The sequence below is a fragment of the Peromyscus leucopus genome, chromosome X (genome assembly GCF_004664715.2).
Source record: "Peromyscus leucopus breed LL Stock chromosome X, UCI_PerLeu_2.1, whole genome shotgun sequence".
NCBI lineage: Eukaryota > Metazoa > Chordata > Mammalia > Rodentia > Cricetidae > Peromyscus > Peromyscus leucopus.
In genome coordinates this window covers 91,533,304-91,554,916 of record NC_051083.1, presented here as the reverse complement: position 1 = coordinate 91,554,916, position 21,613 = coordinate 91,533,304, and the positions used below count along the sequence as shown (strand labels likewise).

The 21,613-nt window shown below is 37.8% G+C and overlaps 2 protein-coding genes across 2 annotated transcripts in view; one reads left to right on the top strand and one right to left on the bottom strand.

The window, feature by feature from the left end:
* The window catches only part of Il1rapl2 (interleukin 1 receptor accessory protein like 2), a 1,202,523-nt gene that overhangs the window by 549,917 nt on the left and 630,993 nt on the right, over window positions 1-21,613 (bottom strand). The window lies entirely within an intron of this gene.
* Window positions 14,221-15,598, top strand: Tex13a (testis expressed 13A). Its single transcript, XM_028894664.2, has 2 exons — window positions 14,221-14,822; window positions 14,913-15,598. Exons 1-2 carry the CDS (start codon window positions 14,364-14,366, stop codon window positions 15,576-15,578), a joined length of 1,125 nt encoding a protein of 374 aa, XP_028750497.1. The 5' UTR covers window positions 14,221-14,363; the 3' UTR covers window positions 15,579-15,598.

The following is a 21,613-nucleotide window of genomic DNA, read 5'->3' as shown; positions in this document are numbered from 1 at the left end:
CTCCTATATTTGGAGGTCTCAGCAGAAAGGTTTAAAGGTTGATGATAATTCTCAATTTGACAGGATCTAGAATCTCCTAGGAGGACTAACCCTGAACATGATTCAGTACAGGACCTCATTCTATGAATTGGTGCTACCTACATTTAGGGTAAGTCTTCCTACTACAAGAAATTCATTCTAAAAACATATATAAGTGTTTAAAGTGCTTCTTGAAATGTGCTAGTGGTTGGGCATCCCATCCCTAGACAAAGCTCTATAGTTGAATAATGGCTACTAAGAAAAGAAGAAATAGTTTCTCCCAGGGATGAGGCCCTAATTGGTTACCCAAAACAAATGGGTACAGCCCTGAAACAATATGCACACAAACAATGAAGTAGATCCAGTAGGTTGTATTTATATATTTGTGCATATATATGAATGTAATGATAATAATCAAAGTAAAAGAAACTATCAGTTTGAGAGTGACAGAGGAAATGGGAGAGATTGTAGGGAGGAGATATAGGAGGGGCTTGAGGGAGGAAAGGGGAAAGCGATAAAATTACATTAAAGTCTATTTAGAATCAATTCAAATAAAAATAAAAGATAATAAATGATGAAAATATTACTTGTAAATAAATAATAAACAAAAAGAAAGCATCCTATTAAAATGTGTCTAAATTAATTCTTCCCACCAACACTATTACTCTAAAACATTGAAATTTGTCACCTGGCCACTTTAGAAATCATGTGAATTGATAGAGTTATTATGTGAAGATATCTAGGGATGGAAATTTTGCTTTCTTGAAAGTTGGGTACTACATAATTGATTTTCAATAATGTGAGTTCGGCAAGCATATCTGGGACTGGTGAGGTGGTTTGGTGGTTAAAGTGTTTAATGCACAACCATAAATATCACAATTTGGATTATCAGAATCCACATAAGTGCCCAATGGGACATGAAATTTCAGCCTTAGAAAATAGAGATTGGATTGAGATGGCTAGAAAGCCTAGTCATGTGGATGAGTTCCGGGGTTGATTGAAAGACCACACTTCACTGAATAAGTTAGAAGAGTGAACAAGGGTAAGTTCTGATATTGACCTCACATCTCCACATATATGTGCTTCATGCATACCCACATAAATACACATACACATGCAAAAATATTTAAGCACCCAAATGCACACCACATACACAGAGAAACATACACACATGAAAATAGAAACACAGAAATAAAAAATATATTTGATGAATTTGATTAATTAATTTTAAACAAATAAATAAAAATTTTATCTTTGTTTCTTTGTATGCATGATGTTTCACTACACAGACCAGAAAATGTCAATCACACAATGGAAAAATGCAATGTATGAGAGGAGAGATCAGAAGCATCTTGACAAGATTGAGAAGGCCAACTGTAAATCTCAGTAGGAGTGTTTAATATTTCTTTCTGGAGAATATTTCAGGACCACTTCTAAATTAATATTAACTCACTGCTAGAAATACAAAGTGTCAAGAGTACCCCTACAAAGCAAAGTAGTTGTACAATCTTATATCAGATGGAATTAGCATGCCTATCACTCATTTGAAGAGGGCCCCAAATGGTTGGTACAATGCATACTCTTTAGTGGTCATTCATTGAAATTTTACAACATTCCAAGGCTGTGCACATTAGGTTTACAAAAAAGTCATCAAAAGGATTCCTAATCAGTGAAGATAATTACAAACAAAATACTCATAAACTGGGACTGGGCAAGTTTCATCTAAGAAAATAAAGCTCCTGATATTCAGGTACAACACCAGTATATTCTATATGATACTGCTTTCCGTTGTTTCTAATGTGGGTTTCCAGAACCCAAACAACTTAAATTAGATCTCCTCAGGTTCAAGAGGAACAAATAATTGGAGCTGGAGAGATGGCTCATTTAAGTGCACTTGCTGCTCTCACAGAGGACCAGGGTTTGATTCTCAAGACCTATATAGTGGCTCACAACCATCTATAACTTAAGGTTATCTAACCCCCTCTTCTGGTCTCCACAGGTACCAAGGCATGTACGTGGTACACATATATGCATTCAAGTAAACCACTCATACACATAAAATAAAATTAATTAATCAAAAATTATTTGAAAGAAATAAATTCGGCAAATGTTAGACACCTTTTTTAATGTCATAAAGCTAACTAAAGTCATTATTTAAAGTCTCATGGAAGAAAAGTAAGTACTGGTTCAATCACTGTAGCTTTTCATGAACATGTTTATAACAATTCAATGTTAAATGTTTTCCTAAGTCTTTTGGTTTTCTATAAGGCCATATATATCCAGCCTATTATAACAATCTCTTCTCCATTCATCAAGATGCATCCACAGTGAAATTTTCACTGTTTTGTGGACACACTAAGCTTAATCAAACCATAGGAAGAGATTAAGTAAGCATACATGCTCCATGGTATTAACACATACAGGTAGAAGAGCCTTAGCCACTTACTTACTTAATCTCTTCCCATTATTACCTTAATGAAAAGACAACTACAGACTAGAATTCTCAATCATAGAAACAATAGGTAGAATATGTTAATCCTATCAAATAAGTTCACTATCTAAAATGCACTTAGCACTGAGTAGAAAATAAGGTTAAAGAAAGACAAATCAAGGATAGTGGTTTCTTTACAATGCACCAACTTTAAAAGAAGCTCCAGTAGATTCAGCTACTTCTGTGACACATATAAAACTGTTTCACAAAAACCACAATGTCAAGCATGGAAAACTTCTCTTCAAGTTGTTGATCAAAGTCCAGACAATCTGGCTACTACCCTTATCCTTGGTTGCCTCCAAGAACTTAAGGTAAGTTTCTACTATGGAAGAGATCACACACTTAAACACAGGAATAGAGCTGAAGCTCACCTAGAAACCTCCTTGATGAGGACTTATTTTCATAGAATCTAAGGGTGTTATGCAAAGTGCCAAGAAAGAAAAGCAATTGATTGTACCACCCAGCTGTAAAACCTATGAACTACAACAATGATAAACATGACAAGATATACCCAATGGTACAATAGTAAACTTACATTTGGGGGTAACCAACAGCTGTCTAATTGGACTCACAGTCAACTCAATAGGAAGGAGTTCATGCCTGGTGCTGTAAACCCAGCCAAGTACCCAAGGTTGGATAAGTCATGGATCCTAAAGGAGAACCTACTACTGCTACTTTCCTAAAGCAGTATAATTTATAAGTGAATTTTAAATACTTATCCTTATACCCAGAGATAAATGTAGCTCTCACCTCTCTTCAAAGAAGTTTCTTTGTGAAGGAGACAGAGACCATCAAGTAAAGTCAAAATACAGAGCTCAACTGACTGTGGGTTGCTCAACTCCAAGTGATACATCAACAACACAAACCCTAACCTAAGGTTCAGGGAACATTCTGGAAGAAGGAACAGGAAGATTTTAAGTGACAGAGGACAAGAATGTCTGCTAGGAGATAGTGCCTTCTTTATTTGATGGGAAAGCTATATCCACAAAAATCTCAAAAATATGGTCACCTATATGATACTCATCAAATAATGATACCAGTTGATATGTTAACTTGTATAAGGGAAATCTCTTAAGTTTCTATCTCTAGATGCAGAGCTATAGACAATTAAGGACTGCTGAGGGAAAGAGATTCAGTCTTCTCCAGGGATGAAGTCCCTCATAGATTATCAAATCCCAAATGGTCAGGAGAGACAAAGAGAGACAGAGAGAGGCAGAGAGAGACTGAGAGACAGAGAGAGAGACAGAGACAGACAGACAGACAGAGACAGAGACCAAGAGACAGAAATAATGATTAAAGAAGAATTCATGAACTTGAGAGTGAGTAGGAATGAGGGGAATATATGGGTAGAGTTAAGAGAAGAGGATAAGGGCTGAAAATAATGTAAACATAGTTTTCATGTATTAAATTCTCAAAAGATTTTTAAAGTAAATTTTAAAACTTGGTTTACATTTTTTAAGTAGAAATGTGATAAGGCATGTCCTTTCCAGACAATCATGTTAAAAAAAAATAAAATATGTAAAATACTCAGTGTAGTGTTTGTTACCTATTAGGTATTCAATAAATTATAACTATAAACCAGAATTTTTAGTATAGCTTGCATTGTTATCTATATCACCAATAAATAATAGTATATATTTATATAACAATCACTACTATATTTACAAACAACACATTGATTACACCAGGATAAGATAGGCCACAAGGTTAGGACTGCCGCTTCGTTGGGGATTTAGTTCAGTGGTAAGGCGCTTGTCTAGCAAGCACAAGGCCCTGGGTTCAGTCCTTAGCTCTAAGAAAAAAAAAGGACTGCTGCTTGACAGGAAATGGTCTGAAAGTGGTAATTTGGGGGAACAGATCTAATACCAGAAGACCAGGAAAGTCTGAAAGGATAAAAAAAGATACACTGAATTAGATACAAAAAGGAAAATGAATGGGAAAAAAAAGCTTTCAGGTACCATGAAACACTAGCTACAAGACAAAGGTCATAACTTTGGAGGTCAAAGGGTTAATGATGGTCCACTAAATTTTCTGGGGCTTCTTAGACAAATGTTTCCTCTAACAAAACCCAGACCTCCAGGCAAAGATTTTCAGGCACAAGAGATGCACTCATGTGTTCTTTCTCCAACCCCTCCAAAGATTAAATGATTTAGGCCCTGCCAGCAGCACTTATATTAACTTGGGGTGACCATAAGGGCAGGGGACTCACCCTGAACATGGCTGATGAGTTGCAGGAGGAAACATTTCAATCCTCCCTCACCCTTAAAACACAAACAATCTTAGGCCAGGGCCCTGCATATATACTCACTCTGGCTCTGTTCACTAGCATGTCAATTGAGGCTGACAAATTGCTTGTTAACCCCTGAACAAGCCCTAATATGAAGATGTAGGTGATAACCAAGGTCCCTGGAACTCAAAGACAGGCCTAGTTTGAGTCCTGTTGTCACTAGGGCTGACCTAGTAGAGGTATGATCAAGGCTCCCCGACAGTCTGAGATTCAAGTTGATTTTTATTAGTCATGTAATCCAGCCCTAGCACATTTCCTGCTAACAATCTTGCATTATTTAGATTTTATTTTGAAAAATGCCTCAGGCCCATTCTATTTAAAAAATTTCCTGCAAGTGGGGTCTAAAAATGTTACTTTTCTTTCATTAGGTACAATTAGAGCTGTGCAAGGTTGAGGAGGCCAACTGACGAGTATGCAAGAATGAGGATTATACATTTTTTTCTCTCTTCCTTCAACATCCCAAGGGGGATAAGAAACACATTCTGCCTAAATATAAGGAAAGAGCTTTTACTGTGATATTTCAGCAGTGACTTATAATTACTTGCGTCTGTAATCTTTGCAGGTAGAGTTCTCTCTCAGTATCCATAAGGGAATTGTTCCAGGATGTTACAACACACCTCCAAAGCAAAAACTTTCAGATGTTCAAGCTTATTTTTTTAATATAAGATGACATTATATTTGCATATAACCTATGTACATTCTCCTGGATACTTTAAATCATTTCTAAATGACTTTTAACTAATGAAATATAGATGCTATGTAAATAATAGTTATACTATATTGTCTAGGGAATACTGACAAAAAGTCAGCACATGTTCAGAACTAATGCAATTATTTTATTCCTATGAATCTTTGGGTCATGGCTGTTTGGATCCACGAATGTAGAAATTATGAAACAGAAAAGTTGACTGTATTTCCACATCCTTTATCATAGTTAATTCTACCAGTATGTGGCAAAATGGGCAGGCAAGATAACTATCATCTAATAAGAATGAAATGTAAATGTAAAAATGATTTAAAAATAACTTTGTTAAATGTATCCAGCTAGGACCAAGATCTCTTGGTTGTTACTCTGAGAAATTGATATTAACATTGCTTAATAGCCAAACTACTTGGAGTTACCCATATCAACTTGGAAAGTTGATAGAATGGGAAGTAGATGTTTATAGATTATGTACTCAGAATAATTCTATTAATGTGTATAGCAAATCTGCTGCAATTGAGTCAACATCACAGCTTTCTATAAAATGTTTAAGTTTTATTTCTTGTTTTTTTTTCTTTCAAAGGCAATTCTAACGGAATTTTGATCAAACTTAGTTTCTCTAGGGAAAAGTTAAGACTTCAGCTTTCATGAAAAGTCAAAATATCCATTATAACTCACATTTGCAGCACTTGTTTATATTAAAAATTTGAAAGGATGGTTTGAATACATGTGATTTTTGTGTAACCTGTGGGTTAAACAAGTATCAAGAATCTGAAGAATGAGAAAAAAGAATTATACCTAAAAATAGAAGCATTAGTAAAATGACTTAGGATTTAGCTAAACTTTTTAAATAGTTCCTTTCACAATTTTATTTTACTTCAAAATATTTTCTTTGCAAATTCCAAAAATATCTAGTGATCAGCAAACTAAAAAGATTTTTTTGACATTTATAAAACATAAATTGGGGCTGGATAGATGGCTTTTCATTTGAGAAGCACTCATGGCTTCCAAAAGACCCAGGTTCAATTCCACACATGGCAAATCACAACCTTATATAATTCCAGTTCCAAGGGATGCAACACCCTCCTCTAGCCTCCATAGGCACCAGGCTTTCATGGGGTTCACAGACATATACACAGGCAAAACACCCACGCACAAAAGGAAAAATTATGAAATCTGAAATTGTAAATTGATTGTGTGTGTGTGTGTGTGTGTGTGTGTGTGTGAATCTACAATCGTTAGATAAGGTTGTCCTCCTCCAAACCTAAAACAAGTAGCAAAATTCTGAGGTCCTTTGCTGATTTTTCACTCTTCAAAATTTATTAGTAAAAGATAGTTTTATTGGAAATATTTTCAATTATTTTAGATTTGTCTATTTTATTTTATAAAATTGGATGAGTGTTTTGATCACATATATGTCTGTGTAACATATGCACGTTTGGCACCTGTCAATATTAGAAGAGTGTATCAGATCCCCTGGAACCAGAGGTGCATTTGGTTATGAACTGCCATGTGGATATTAGGAATTGAACCTGATATTCTTGCATGTCTCTGCAAGAATAACAAGTGCTCTTAACCACTGAACCATTTCTCTAGCCCTAGGAAATATGTTTTAACTTAATGCACAGTCAACTTTAAGACTAATACAGACCATAACTACATAAAACTACAAGCATGCAATATTAATGCAATAAAACTCTAAAAGAGGTCAAATTAGCAAATTTATTGATGTTATTCAATGAAAAAAGTCCTACATAATCATTAAAATGACAGAAATTTGCTATATACATTTAAAAGTAAATGAAAGTCTAATGTAAGAATAAAAAGTATTTGTGATGTAAAAGAATTGGGGAGAAATACAAGGTCATTTGAGAAAAACCCCTTTGTGTTTTCATTCTGTTAAATACTTTTAGTTTGTAGAGCTGTGAAGAGTTCAGAGGTTTTTGCTTTTTATAAGGTGCCTTGTCAAACAAAGAATGTTCTATTTCACAGATGATGTAAACAAACAAGGATATGTTGGAAGGATGAACAGGGAGTATTTTCTCAAGTGCTTTCATCTCTCACTGACATAAATATTCAGCCTTTGGCATGCTACTGTTAATCTCTGACTCAGAATAATCCACTTAGTTCCTCCTTATAGTTCATGGTACAGTTAGGGAATATGTGAAGTTAACTCCAGGAAATGAAATGAACTGTACTTAAGAAACTTGCTGCTTGAGAACATGGCCCCTAGAATCAGAGACTTGGGTTCATATCCCACCTCTATTGTATCCTAACAATGGGTCTTTGGCCAGGTGACTAAGTCTCAGGTTTTGGTATATGAAAAATGAGAATAGAAAAAGCAACTCTGTTTATAGGGTTATTATACTGCCAAATGTCAGATTTGTAAACTCTGATATTTTGATGGATTTTCCAACTAACAAGTCAGTCTTCTAGTTTAATGAATCCTTATAGAACACATGAGACTCCTAGGTCAGAATTCATAAACAGTAAATTAGTAGTAGCAATGCAAGGTACCAGCATTTGGGTTGTTTAATCAAACTTTATTCCATAGGATAATATGGAGGGTGTCAATGTAAGCAATGTATTACCTACAACAGGAGAATCTCAAGCTTAAGAAACATTTATCTTTGATAATGTGTCATAGAAAACCTAGCTCATTGCTACAGAGGGAACTACATTCTCTTTTTTTCAACCACTGTCCTAAGCAACCTTGTTCTTCAGTTTAGAGGGAGATGTCTTTGTATCCTCCTAAATTGTTCTCTCTAGAAATGGCTTTTTAAAATATAATTTTATTTTTATTTTAAAATATTATTTTTATCCATTTGGGGGGTGCCCATAGAAGATTAAAAGAGGGCCCTAGATGCACTAGAGCTGGAGTTACAGGTGGCTGTGAGCTACCCAATATGGGTGCTGGGATATAAACTCAAGTACTCTGGAAGAACAGCAATGTGCTATTTGTTTTGTTTTGTTTGTTTCTTTGTTTTATGAGACAGGGTTTCTCTGTATAGCCCTGGCTGTTCTGTAATTCACTGTGTAGACCAGGCTGGCCCTGAACTCACAGTCATCTGCCTACCTCTGCCTCCCAAGTGCTGGGAGTAAAGGCTTGCGCCACCACTGCCAGGCTCAACTGCTCTTAACTGTTGAGTCATCCCTCCAGTTCTTCCATACACATACCTTTGAAAAGAAAATCCAAACAAACGAAACTCTTCTCACAAGACATACAAAATATGTGACAAAACAAAGGAAAATTTTCTTGGAATAGTGAGGTACTTTACAAGAAGCATTTAGTATGGTGTGTCGTATGTACTAGGTGTCCAATAAAAATGAACTCTATAAGCCACCACTATATTATTCAAACTGCAAACTACATAAATAGATTTTGTATTCTTTCTGTTACTGTTTAAAAAATAGATAACGGATCAGGATATAGTAAATGTGTTTGTGTGTGTGTGTGTGTGCATATACTACTTGCTAAAGATATAATTTTAGCCTGAAAATATAATAAAATGTCATTCACTATTGGGAAAATATAATAAAATGTCATTCACTATTGGGAAATGTAACTTGGTGGTACAGTACTTGGCTAGTATGTGTAAGACCATGTGGTTGTTCTCTAGTATATTTATGTGTGCATATTACTTATGTGTGCATATACACACATAAATATATGTATGTGTGATTGTGTGTACACTATAAATTCAAAACAAAATAAAATATTTAGGGATTTGTTATTAAAGTCAGATATACTCTTGAAATAATTAGACATTACACACATATTTAACAGCTATTAATAAAACAAAACCTGAGATTCATGAGTGTTTCCAGTGATGAGTTCTTGTTAACAACACCAAGGAAAACAACTATAATCTGCCCCCTAAAGGCCCAGGGATCTGACTCAAAATGGCTAATTGAGGATGGGGGTAAAGATAAGGGAAAAATCAAGCATAATTAACTATCTCCATTCAGCATTACTATCCACATTATAGTAGGAGTACTTTCTGTGTTGTTTAAGACATATCTAAGAATTATAATTGGCAAGCATTAGCCTATAAAAACATTTTCCATAAATATGTAGACATTGATGTTTTTGTGGAAATCTACATAAGTTCTCTGTAAAGTCTTCCTATAATAGTTTCACTGACTATAACAACTATAGCTCATTTTCTCTTTGCTTTTTATTTAGATTATGTTGATATATTTACATGTCGATTTGTTCTTTCATAATTATTCACATAGTATTCATAAAGTCTTTACATTATGGCTTTAGTTACACAGTGAGCTTTCCTTACATGCACCGATCTCTCCATAAAATAGATACAGATAATTCTTCCTGCCTTTGTGTTGACATTGTCTAAGTTAATTGACTAGGTAACTAGATTACCATGCCCTAAGCTTTTATGATCTCTTATCTGATCTCTGTCTGCTCATCATTGTCAGAGAACTTGAAAGACTTGTAAATATTCAAAAGTTTTAGTTGCCTGTTGTCATGTGACTTCTGCATTAGTAGCCCTATCATTCTACTATCACTAGAATTGGTAAGATTACCTTATTAGACAAACCCAATGACCCTTTTTCACCTTCCTCCTGTCTGAATTCCATGCATTTTTTGTAAGGTGACAATTTCTTTCACCTTATAATCTCCCTTATTTCAAAATATCTTCCTCTGTTAGATTATCTGTCTGGAAACACCTATCCCCTTTTCATACTCTTTGGGGTCTTTTCAAAATGCTGAGACTCTTCGAAAGACTTCAGAGATTTTTGTTCTGCTTCATTTTATTTTCTATCCATCTAAACTTTATTTCCAGAAATTTTTTTCTAGTGACTAGTGAATAGAGCACTGAACATATACAAAGTGTGTGTGTGTGTGTGTGTGTGTGTGTGTGTCCAATTCTGTCCTTTCTCTTAAATTCCTTCCCAGTATAACAAACTAAGAGCTAAAGGATAATATACCTCTCATAAACAAACTTACTAAACCAGATACTGAACTTATCTTTCTCCTACAGTCTGATTTTCCTTTTGTACTAGGTATTATGGTTACAAGTATCTCTAGTCACTGTACTTAATTTATCAAGTTGAGTGCCTCAGAATTAATAGAAAGAGATTAAAAAATAGTACAAACAGGAAAGCAAGAGATCAAAATATCTTTATTTGCAGATATCATCTTGCATTTTAAAAGCCCACCAGAAAGTACTTAGATCAGATACATAATCTCAACAAAGCAGCAGAACACAAAATCAACAACAGAAAAACCAGTAACCTTTTTATAATGAACTTGTTAAGAATGAATTTAGGATTAAAAAATAGCCCATTCATGATGGACTTAAAGATACCTAGGAATAAGCCTAACCAAGAGGAGAAATACCTTTATAATGAATCATTAATACTCTGAAGAAGGATATTAAAGAAGGCACAGAAATTACTACAACATAGCTGTTTTACAAAATATGATATACGAATTCAGCACAGTCATCCTCAAAATTCCTAATGTTTTCTTCATAGAAATAAGTAACAACAACAACAATAATAATAAAAATAATCTAAAGTATATAAGAAAGCATAAAAATCCCAAATAGCCAAAGTAATCAAAGCAGAAAGAACAATACTAGTGGTATCACAATGACCCTCAAATTATACTGAAGATTTATAGTAACAAAACTTCATGTTGCTGGAACTAAAACAGACATGTATTTTAATAAAATAGAAAGAGAGAGAGAACCCGGAAACAATTTACACATCCATAGCCACCCAATTGTTGACAAATGTGTCATGATACATACTAAATGAAAGATAGTCTCTTCAAAAAATGTCACTGGAAAAGCTGGGTATCTACATGTAGATGAATGAAAACAGATTCCTATCTCTCACCATGTACAAAAATTAGTTCAAAGTGGGTGAAAGGCCTTAATGTAAGACCTGAAATGACAAAACTACTAGGGGAGAATATTTGGCATATAGGCGTCATAAGCAGCAACCTTCTGGATAGGAATACAATAGCACAGTATATATAGCAAGAATTGAAAAACTAGAATTCTGTGAAGTCAGAAAGCTTCTGCAGGTTAAAGGAAACAATCAGGAGAATGAAGAGGGAGCTACCGTGGGAAAATATGTAAATTACATATTATATAAAAGATTAATATCTAGAACATAAAATTAAACACTGGAAAAATTATCCAGTCAATAAATAGTTAAAGAATGGAATAGTCCATTCTCAAGAGAAGAAATACAAATGGTCAATAAAGATCAGGGAAAGTGTTGAATATACTCAGTGATCAGGGAAATACAAATTAAAACTTCTTTAAGATTCCTTCTTTCACCGGGGCAGTGGTGGCACACACCTTTAATCCCAGCACTAGGGAGGCAGAGCCAGAAGAATCTCTATGAGTTCAAGGGCAGCCTTGTCTACAGAGATAGATCTAGGACAGGCACCAAAACTACACAGAGAAACCCTGTCTCACCACCCCCCCCAATAAAAAGATTCCTTTTTCTACAAAGAACTAACTGAAGGTAACTAAGAAATGCTGAGAGAGACAGTCTTCCCCAGGAATGAGCACAACAATTGGTTATCCAATATCAATTGCCAGGCCTGAAAATACAGTGCCACTGTATGAACCAAGTAAGCTATATTTAAAAATATGTATGCATATACAACATTTAATGAAAAATGAGGCTATGACTTTGAAAGAGATCAAGGAGAGGTATATGGATAGGTTTGGAAAAAGAAAAGGGAGGAAAGAAATGTAATCATATTAAAATCTAAAAAATAAAATAGGTAATAAAATTTTTGATATATACACAGTGAAGTATTACTCAGCCACAAAAAGAATGAAATTTGGATATGTGCTAGAAAATTGATCAATTGATGATCATATTAAATAATACAAGCCAAAGGTTAAAAGGGAAATGTATGTTTTCTCTCATTTTTGAATACTAAGTTTTTACAGATGCATAAACACATACAAACAGAAAAGATATTAGCATGAGTGTGAAAAGATTAGAAGGAAGGAGATATAGGGGCAAATATGTTCAGAATACATCAGAACATGGATGACATTTTTGTTATATATCCCAATATGATATAAAACTAATATATATGAATAGAACACACCAAAATTATTAAAAGAAAGAAACCAATCTGAAAATGCTATATATCACATGATTCCAAATCTATACTTTTCCTGGGAAAGACAGAATCTATGGAGCTAGTAAAAAATGATCAGTGGCTGTCAAAGTACTGATGTGGAAGTAGGGTGGGATGATGAATGGTTGAAGGATAAAAATGGTGCATACACATGATATATTTTTCAAATCCTACAGATTACACTACTCTGGGTGAATGTTCATCTGAACTTTAATTAATAATGTACTAAATTAGTTCAGTAATTTTAACAAGTTAATCTAATACTGGTGGTGTATATGGAAAATGGTTTCTGCTCAATTTTCTAAAAGTTCAAAATGACTTAAAATGCCTTTTAATTCTTTTAAATGCAAAAATACTTCAAATTAAAATAATAAAAATAAAATGGTAAGTAAATAAACAAAAGATCAGTGTCTGAGCTCCTCTCCATACATTTCCTAGTTAAGCACAATCAAATATAATGTATAAACAAAACTTAACTTGGTGCACGCCTTTAATCCCAGCACTCAGGAGGCAGAGCCAGGCGGATCTCTGTGAGTTCGAGGCCAGCCTGGGCTACCAAGTGAGTTCCAGGAAAGGCGCAAAGCTACACAGAGAAACTCTGTCTCGAAAAACCAAAAAAAAAAAAAAAAAGTGTTAGAAACAGCTTGGTTTCCATTGCTCACAATTCGATGGTTTTCAGCCAGTTCCAGGCAGCCAAGTGATCCAACAGCCAAATGCGTAGTTACAACCAATAAGGTAGTTTCCTTTCAGTCTTGGTTTATCTAGCCCACCATTTCTTGTGATGGCTGGAGTGTTCTGAACTTTTTTCTGGTTCTTAATATTGATGAACTCATCATGAGTTATCACTTATTCAAATAAACTTTGATTTGCCTTTGATTTTTTTTCTCTTTTTATAGGGAAGTAGTGAGGGCTTTTAGTTGTCTTGTTTTTCAGGAAGAGTTTGGTGGTAGAGGTCTTTAAGACATGCTACATAACATTGTACCTCCAGGAAGGGCACATCAGTCCTTTGTGTGGTATATTCTCCTGGCAAGAAGGGGAGTGTGAATTTTAAATCTTCCTTTGGAGAGTTTCATTTCCTTTTGTTTCAAGTCTTTTCTGTTCCCTTCTTCCCCCCGACACCTTCATGGATTTTCCTCTTTGTGGACATTTCCCTTACTTCCAAGGAGGTGTAGAGACCATCTAGCTCTTCCTATTGCTTTCACAGTCTGGAATCTGTAATAGTCCTAGATCAAAAACCAGGAGAGTTGCTCTGAAGATATCCTTTCCCTTAAGTTCTTGGAGAGAGACAGGCTGATGAGGTTGAGCTTATTCTTTCTCTTGAGGCATGATAGGCAAACCTTGGCAGGGGTATTAGGTGGACCCTATGGCGAGTAGGCAGTTATGGTGGACTTGGACCTTCTCTGATCATTGGCTGGAAAGGTGAGGTCAGTTGAGAATTCCCTTCAAGAATGTTATCAGGAACCATAATGACAGAATAGTTGATGGGTGGGGCTAGAGAACCTGGTGGGGGAGGGGAAGGGAAGGAAGAGCGAAAAGGGTGTCAGAAGACCAGAGGGGAGGGGAGGGGAGGAGATGGGTGGGGAGGGGAGAGCCAGAAAGAACAAAGGGCTGATAAAACACTGAAGGAGAGGAGACATACTAACACCAAGGGACTACAGGAGCAGGGACAACAGGTTGATTTAATCTCTCAGGGCCAGGAAATCCCATTAGGCACTCAGCCAGCATGGCCTTGAATCCTGAGGATCTTGGTAGTGGGTTCCGGCATAGCAAGGTGTCATCCTTCATCAATGAGCAAATGGCCAAGCATGACAAAGGCCCTGATTTCTACCTTGAAAACCTATCCCTGTCCTGGGAGGAAGTGGAAGATAAGCTCAAAGTCATCCTGGAGGACAGAGAGGTGCCTATCGAGGCTCGGGAAGCCTGTGCCTGGGGCACCCTGGCCTTGGCTGTACGTTTTGCTCACAGGCAAGGCTGTTTACAGGGGCACGGGGTACAGTGGCTACAAGACTTATCTAGTATGCAGAAGGTGTCTACACTCTCCTTGCCATCAGACCTGGGGCAGCTCACTCACCCACAACAAATGGAGCGGAGGGAGGTAGCTAGCCAGCTTCAACTGGCCCGGGCCAAACTGGCAGAGGTGCAGAGGGAGCGAGACCTGCTGAGACTGAAGATCATTCAGGCAGTAAGATTGTCACCTAGTCCCTGCCCATCCCACCCCTATGTGAGTACCGTGTTCCCAGAACATATCTCAACCCTATCCACTTCTCCCCAGGAGCTGAGGTCTCTTCCCACTGCAGTAAAACCAGCTGTGCCCATTCCTTCTGCTGTTGTCAGAAGAGCAGGGACAGGAATACAATGGGCGGCTGCAAAAGAAGACTTGGCAGAGTTGATGGCTGTTGCTACAGGAAGAAGAGAAGATAAAGCAGAGATGACAGCAGCTGCCCTGGCAGAGACACTATCTGCCCCTGAAGAGGCCTCAAAGGAGCCCAATGGAAGTTTCCTAAAGCTTCTTGAAGTCATGAACTGGAAAAATTATCCTTTGAAAAGGCAGAGAGTAGGAGATCTCAAATCCAAGGAGACATCTATGTGCCCTCTCTCCCAGTCCCTGAGTCTTAGATCCACATCCTCCTCTGAACCCATTACTGTCCAACTCCCTGCCTCATTCACATATTCATATGAAAGCCCCTTCCCAGCCATACCTACCACATCCCAAATAACAAACACAGACAGAGCTCCTCAGATACATCCCTACTATGTGGCCTCTGAGATGAGTCAGCTGTCTGATATGGGGATCCATCAAGAACTGCAGAAAGACAAGAGATCTTCGGCATTCCGCAGGCCTGGGGATTGGGACTGCCCTTGGTGTAAAGCTGTGAATTTTTCAAGGAGGGAAAGCTGCTTCCACTGTGGGAAGGGAATCTGGCTGCAAAACCCTTAGTGAATTTGGAATGTGAAATAGAACAGAAACAAACCAATGGAAAATCATTTTTTGGGGGGGAGGTGGGTGGAAGGTACTGGGTAGAATTGGGGAAGGGGAATGGGGGGCAAGAATATGGGATAAATCTTGGTGTGAAATACTGAGACAGTAGAAATGGTGTGGGGAGACAGAAATTTTGATTATATCTGCTGTATTCTAGATCCCTAGCATCATTCACAACCCCAGAATAGCTTCTCTCTCTCTCTCTCTCTCTCTCTCTCTCTCTCTCTCTCTCTCTCTCTCTCTCTCTCTCTCTGTGTGTGTGTGTGTGTGTGTGTTGTGTGTGTTTGGTATGCATATGTGTATGCCCTCCCTAGTGTCTGGTCGACCTAGATAGCTAAATATACAAAATCCCTCCCTCCCTTTCCATACACCTAACCCTTAAGTGATAGAGCTAGAGGGATTGTTTGACCCAGACTGATTCTCAGAGTGGAGGTTCTGAAGAGAGGTAGATTCTATAGTTAGGGTGGGATTGGGTAAAGAACCTGTGATGGATCACTAGAAGTTGGGGTCATAGCTAATGATTCTGGAGCCACAGCCCATCCTTGGCCCTGGCAAAGGTAGCAAACAGCTTTAGAGGGATACTAGAAACTCCAGGGAGCTGACAAATAGAAAGAGACACAGAGGAGTTGATCAGCTGACTACAGAGAACTCAGCTACCTTTTATTTCTCTGCAGTTGTGTTACACAGATTCCATTTTACCTAGATCCCTTCTCTTTAAGCTAAAAAGTAGGTTTCTGTTCTGAGCAACTAAATCATTCTCATATCAGGACATTTTTCTTTTATAGCTTGATTTTTCTTAAAAACAACAACAACAAGGTCCCATCTAGCCCAGACTGGTCTCAAATTTACTTCGTAGCCAATGATGACTGACTCTAGATCCTCCTGCCTCCACTTCCTAAGTGTTGAGATTGTAGGTGTATATTACCATGCCTGGCTCAGAAATGTAGCTTCAAAACAGCGCACCATTAGAGAACATAATGGAATTGGCAGGGGAGTTGAAGAGGCAGAGACTGAGCAGTGAGGATTCCTTTATCCCAAGTCTCCAGGAATGAACTGGGTGGAATGCCTATGTTCTGAGGGAATTCTATTACCAGAAACAGGTCAAGCCTCAGCTAGTTGTTCACAGGAATGAACTGGATAGGAGGCTCACGTTCTGAGAGAGAAATAATACAATAAAGCCATCAAATGAAGCTGGAGATGGGTTAACCTTGGGTTTATGCTTGACTCAAATTAACTTGGCAGAGATTTGCCACCCCTATGAGAATTCTGAAAGACTATGGAGGATGTCAGCACCAGGTACAAGCAAGGTTTTCTATGATTATGCAGCCCTTTAACAGGGAACTCTTCCCTAGTCCTCAGTGTGCTGAACCAGAGACAGCTCTGAACAAGAAAGTCATGCCACTGCTCCAAGGTAAGTCAGCAACTGATAGTACACAGAGGGTTTGATGGTCTCTATCAGCCAAAGCACAGTGCTAACTGGTGGGATTCTTCCTTCCAACTCAGCAGTGCACTAAAAGAAGGAGAATGTGAATTTTAAAGGCTCTCTGGGTATATTCAGAAATGTAAAGTACAACAGATCCCTGTCCCAGTGGGAGGTGACTCTGGAGGAAGGTGGGAGTTGGGGGAGTAAAGGGTGGGGAGGAGGTTGGTCTTCTCCTTCCTCTCTTGTGGCTATAAGGTATGTTGAAATTAACTGTGTGTGTATTTTAATTCACAGGTGGGAGGAAGAGGAAAGACTGCACCTGGACCAGACTAAATCCTTGCCTATTCTCTATGCACTACAGACCTAGAGAATGAGAAGCTGTTGTAGCCATGAAACACCCACAGGAGCATATATGTGACTTCAGGTTGTCTGTTATTGGTGATGGTGCAGTCACAATCAGGATAAGGGGCCAGATCCCCAGCCTGCGATTTTCCAAACACCTTTTGGGCTTGTTTATCCTGTATTACAGGGTTTCCTAATCTCAGTGTACCTGATACCTGGATTTGGATCATTCTTTGTTGTAAGTTAAAGATTCTTGTGCATTTTAGGTTGTCCAGTGGAACTCCTAGTCTCTACTTATCTGAATGACCCTCTCCCTACTCCTTCAATTGTGACAACCAGAATTTCCTATTGGATATAGCCACATGTCCACTAGAGGGCAAAATCAACCCGAGTTAGGAACCTATCAGGCAAGTACTTAAAGGAGAGAATGGGTAAAGAATCAAGGCAGGGTCACAGAGCTTGGAGCAGCCCAGCAATGTCCATTACGCCTGGCATTGACTTTGAATATTCAAGCACACTCGGGGTGGAGGCAGAGTAGGTTAAGGAATGTGGAACACTTCTGCAAGGACTCTAGGCTGTGAAGGGAAGTAGTGAACCAAGCTTGAGACATGGAACAAGGGAAAGCCATTCAGAAGGAGGTAGCAGAAACAAGCTTGAAATGTAAGAAAATATGTGAAAGAATGAGATCCCCTAAAGTACTGAGGCATGGTTATTGGATTATTAAAATTTAAGATTCATATGACAAGGTCATTTGTTTTTTGTATAAACAAAATGCCTCTAAAGTGCTGCTTAGATACATATACTTGTGGTTGCAGACTTGTGGGTTTTTGTTGTTGTTGTTGTTTTCCGAGACAGGGTTTCCCTGTGTAGCTTTGTGCCTTTCCTAGAACTCACTTGGTAGCCCAGGCTGGCCTCGAACTCACAGAGATCCGCCTGGTTCTATCTCCCGAGTGCTGGGATTAAAGGCGTACACCACAACCGCCCTGCGACTTGTGCTTTTAAAAGCCTTTAAAAGCCATTTTGCAAAGGGAGAGTGAGTCTAAGGGATGAGAGACAATGTAGTACAGGATCCTGCAGAACTGAGGAAGGCCAAGCAGATAGCTCTTCTTACATATGTCTGTTTTGTAAAAGTAGTAGAATTATTTTTCCCCTCTTCTCAAGAAAGAAAGAAAAACATGGATTTATTGACACAGGTAAATTTGGAAAGGTTGTTTCTTCCTTGGGGTTTGGGGGAATGACTGTGTGACTAAGTAACAGGAAATCAAGGGGGCGCTTGTGTTAGGCTTATGTGTTAGAATAAGCAGGTCCTAGCCGGGTGGTGGTGGCACATACCTTTAATCCCAGCACTCGGGAGGCAGAGCCAGGCTGGTCTCTACGAGTTTGAGGCCAGCCTGAGCTACAGAGCGAGTTCCAGGAAAGGTGCAAAGCTACACAGAGAAACCCTGTCTCAAAAACAAAAAACAAAAAACAAAAAACAAAAAACAAAACAAAAAAAAAAAAAAAAAAGAAGGAGCAAGGACAGATAAGGAGGGTTTCTGAAGGGTGACCTGTTTCAGAGTATTTAGGGGTTGGGGTGAGGGCAAAGAATGGATTGTTTCAGATGGCTGACTCATCTGAGACAGGGCCCAGCCAAAAGGAAACTCTGTTTTGAGGTAGCAGAAGAATTCTAGAACAGGGCTTGGTGATAGAGGTTAGGAAGGGTGTCAGGCTAGGAAGGGCATCATAAGAAGGACACTAACCACAAGCCTCAATAGTGTTATAACTTATTTTTTTTCTAGTAAAAATGTCTACTTCTTTGGAGATGGGTTTTATGTTTGTATGGATTGGGGAAAAATAAAAAAAAAACTTCCTGAAATCTTATATTGTATACCTTATTTATTTTACACTGTAAAGTGGAAAGTATGGTGTCACATGCCTGAGATCTTAGCATTTGGGAAGGTGAAGTGAGGTAACACACACAATTATGAAGATAGCCTATGCTACACACTGAGTTCAAGCCCATGCTGGGCTATACAGAAAGACCTTGTCTCAACAAAATAAATTAAAAATACTAACAAAACAGAACAAAGAAAAATGACAACCAAAATTAATTCTGAGTATGTCATTTGAGTACCTTCTATAAACATCACAGAGGTGGTAAGACTGGAAACTTAGTGATAAAGGTAGCTAAAAACAAAGAAGCCTTTAAATACACTACTGCTAGGCCAAAGAGATGGCTCAATGGGTAAAGGGACTTGCTATCAAGCCTAAAAATCCAAGTTCTATCCTGTGATCCACATGGTGGAAAAATGCAACCAACTCCTGTCAATTGTCTTCTGACTCCATATGTGCACATATTTGAATGCACACAAAATACAAAATAAACAATGCAAAACATTCTTGAAATACATTGCTGAAAATGAGGAAAAGGGAGGAGATTTCATGCCCTTGTCTAGAACAGTTAATTTCCCATCTGTCTTAGCTCTACTGGACTTTCCTTCAGAAGTAACAGTTTTCACAGACCATGATTACAGAAATCCCCTTTGTTGACCACCAACTTTCTTAAGAGCCATCTATACACTGAGAAGACAAAATTACCTAGAGGTGGCTCTAAATAGTGGAAAAGAAAACCTTAAAGTATATTCCACTTAAAAACAACAACACCTTTCCATTTTTGTTTTGCATCATGTGGGATAAATACCAAAAGTTGGACTAGCCGGGTAGTGGTGGCACATGCCTTTAATCCCAGCACTTACTTGGGAGGCAGAGGCAGGTGGAACTCTATGAATTCGAGGTTTTCCTGGTTTATAAAGCCAGTTCCAGGACAGCCAGGGTGTTACACAGAGAAACCCTGTCTCAAAAAAATAAATAAAATAAAACAAAACAAGAAGTTGGACTAGGTATACACACAGAAACATTACTTACTATACAGAAACATTCCTAAATGCCTCTAAATACAAATTAGGCTTTTATGTGGTCTTTTTATTCTGTTATTTTTTTAAAAAAAAGAACTGGTTTAACCAGCATCATTCTTTACATCTTCCCCATATAAATATTCCCTTCATTTTATTTGCATTGGCAAAAACAGGAGGGGACTCGAAGAATACAGGAGAGGGAAGGGAATACAGGGGAAGGATCAACAAGAAATATGCATGAAAATTTATAATAAAACCAACTATTGTTGAAGTTTTTTTTCAAGAATTTTAAAAAGTTTATTCTTCTCTCCTGCATTATATTCCAAGCACAGTTTCTCCTCCTTCCACTTCTCCCAGGTCCCTCCACCTTACCTTTTCCCCAGATCTACTGCTCCTCCTTCTCCCTTCAGAAAAGAGCAGGCCTCCCAGGGATATCAACCAAATATAGCCTAAGAAGTTCCAATAAGACTAGGCATATCCCTTCATATTAAGGCTGTACAAGGCAACCAAGCAACTAGTAGAATCAAAAGGGTCCCAAGAGCAGACAAAAGAGTCAAAGACAACCCCTACTCCCACTACAAGTCCCACAAGAACACCAAGCAACACAACCATAACATACAGAAGTCCTAGATCAGACTCATACCGGCTCTGTGATTGTCACTTCAGTCTGTGAGTCCCTATGAGCACTGCTTAGCTGATTCTGTGCGCCATGTTGTATAGTAAGTTTTACAAAGATTTTAAGTGGCTTGCCATGTAGCTCAATTAGTAGAGTACAGTATGCAGGAGACCCTAGGTTTGAGTCTCAGTACTTCAGAAACTGAATGTGATATCCCACATCTGCATTCCCAGCACTAGGAAGGTCTTGAGAGCTGGATCAAAAGTTCACAAGGTTATTCTTAACTACAGAGCAAATTAGAAGCCAGTCTGGTATACAGAAAAAAAATTAAGGAAAAAAATGATTCATGTGAGTAACTTAAATATATCCAGACTTTAGTGATCTGAGAGTTTCAGCCTGTCAACAAATGACATTTATGGAAACTCCACTTTATGTGTATATACTGTGTGAAGAGGCTCTGGAATAAGCTTTAGATTCAGTTAAAAAGGGAGATATTTCCTCTCTGAGAGTAAGAAGAAAGTGACTACAAAGCATGAACAAAGTCCTTTCCTTAAGGGGAGTCAAGGGAAGGGTATCAAGAGCAAATCAGATAATGGCTCTAAAAACACAAACATTCATTTAATATCTCTTTACATACAAGTAAGCATATTGCCTTACATGGGAAGACTGTGATCTGGCCTAGAATTGAGTATGCATAGTTCCATATTAGCCTTGGTTT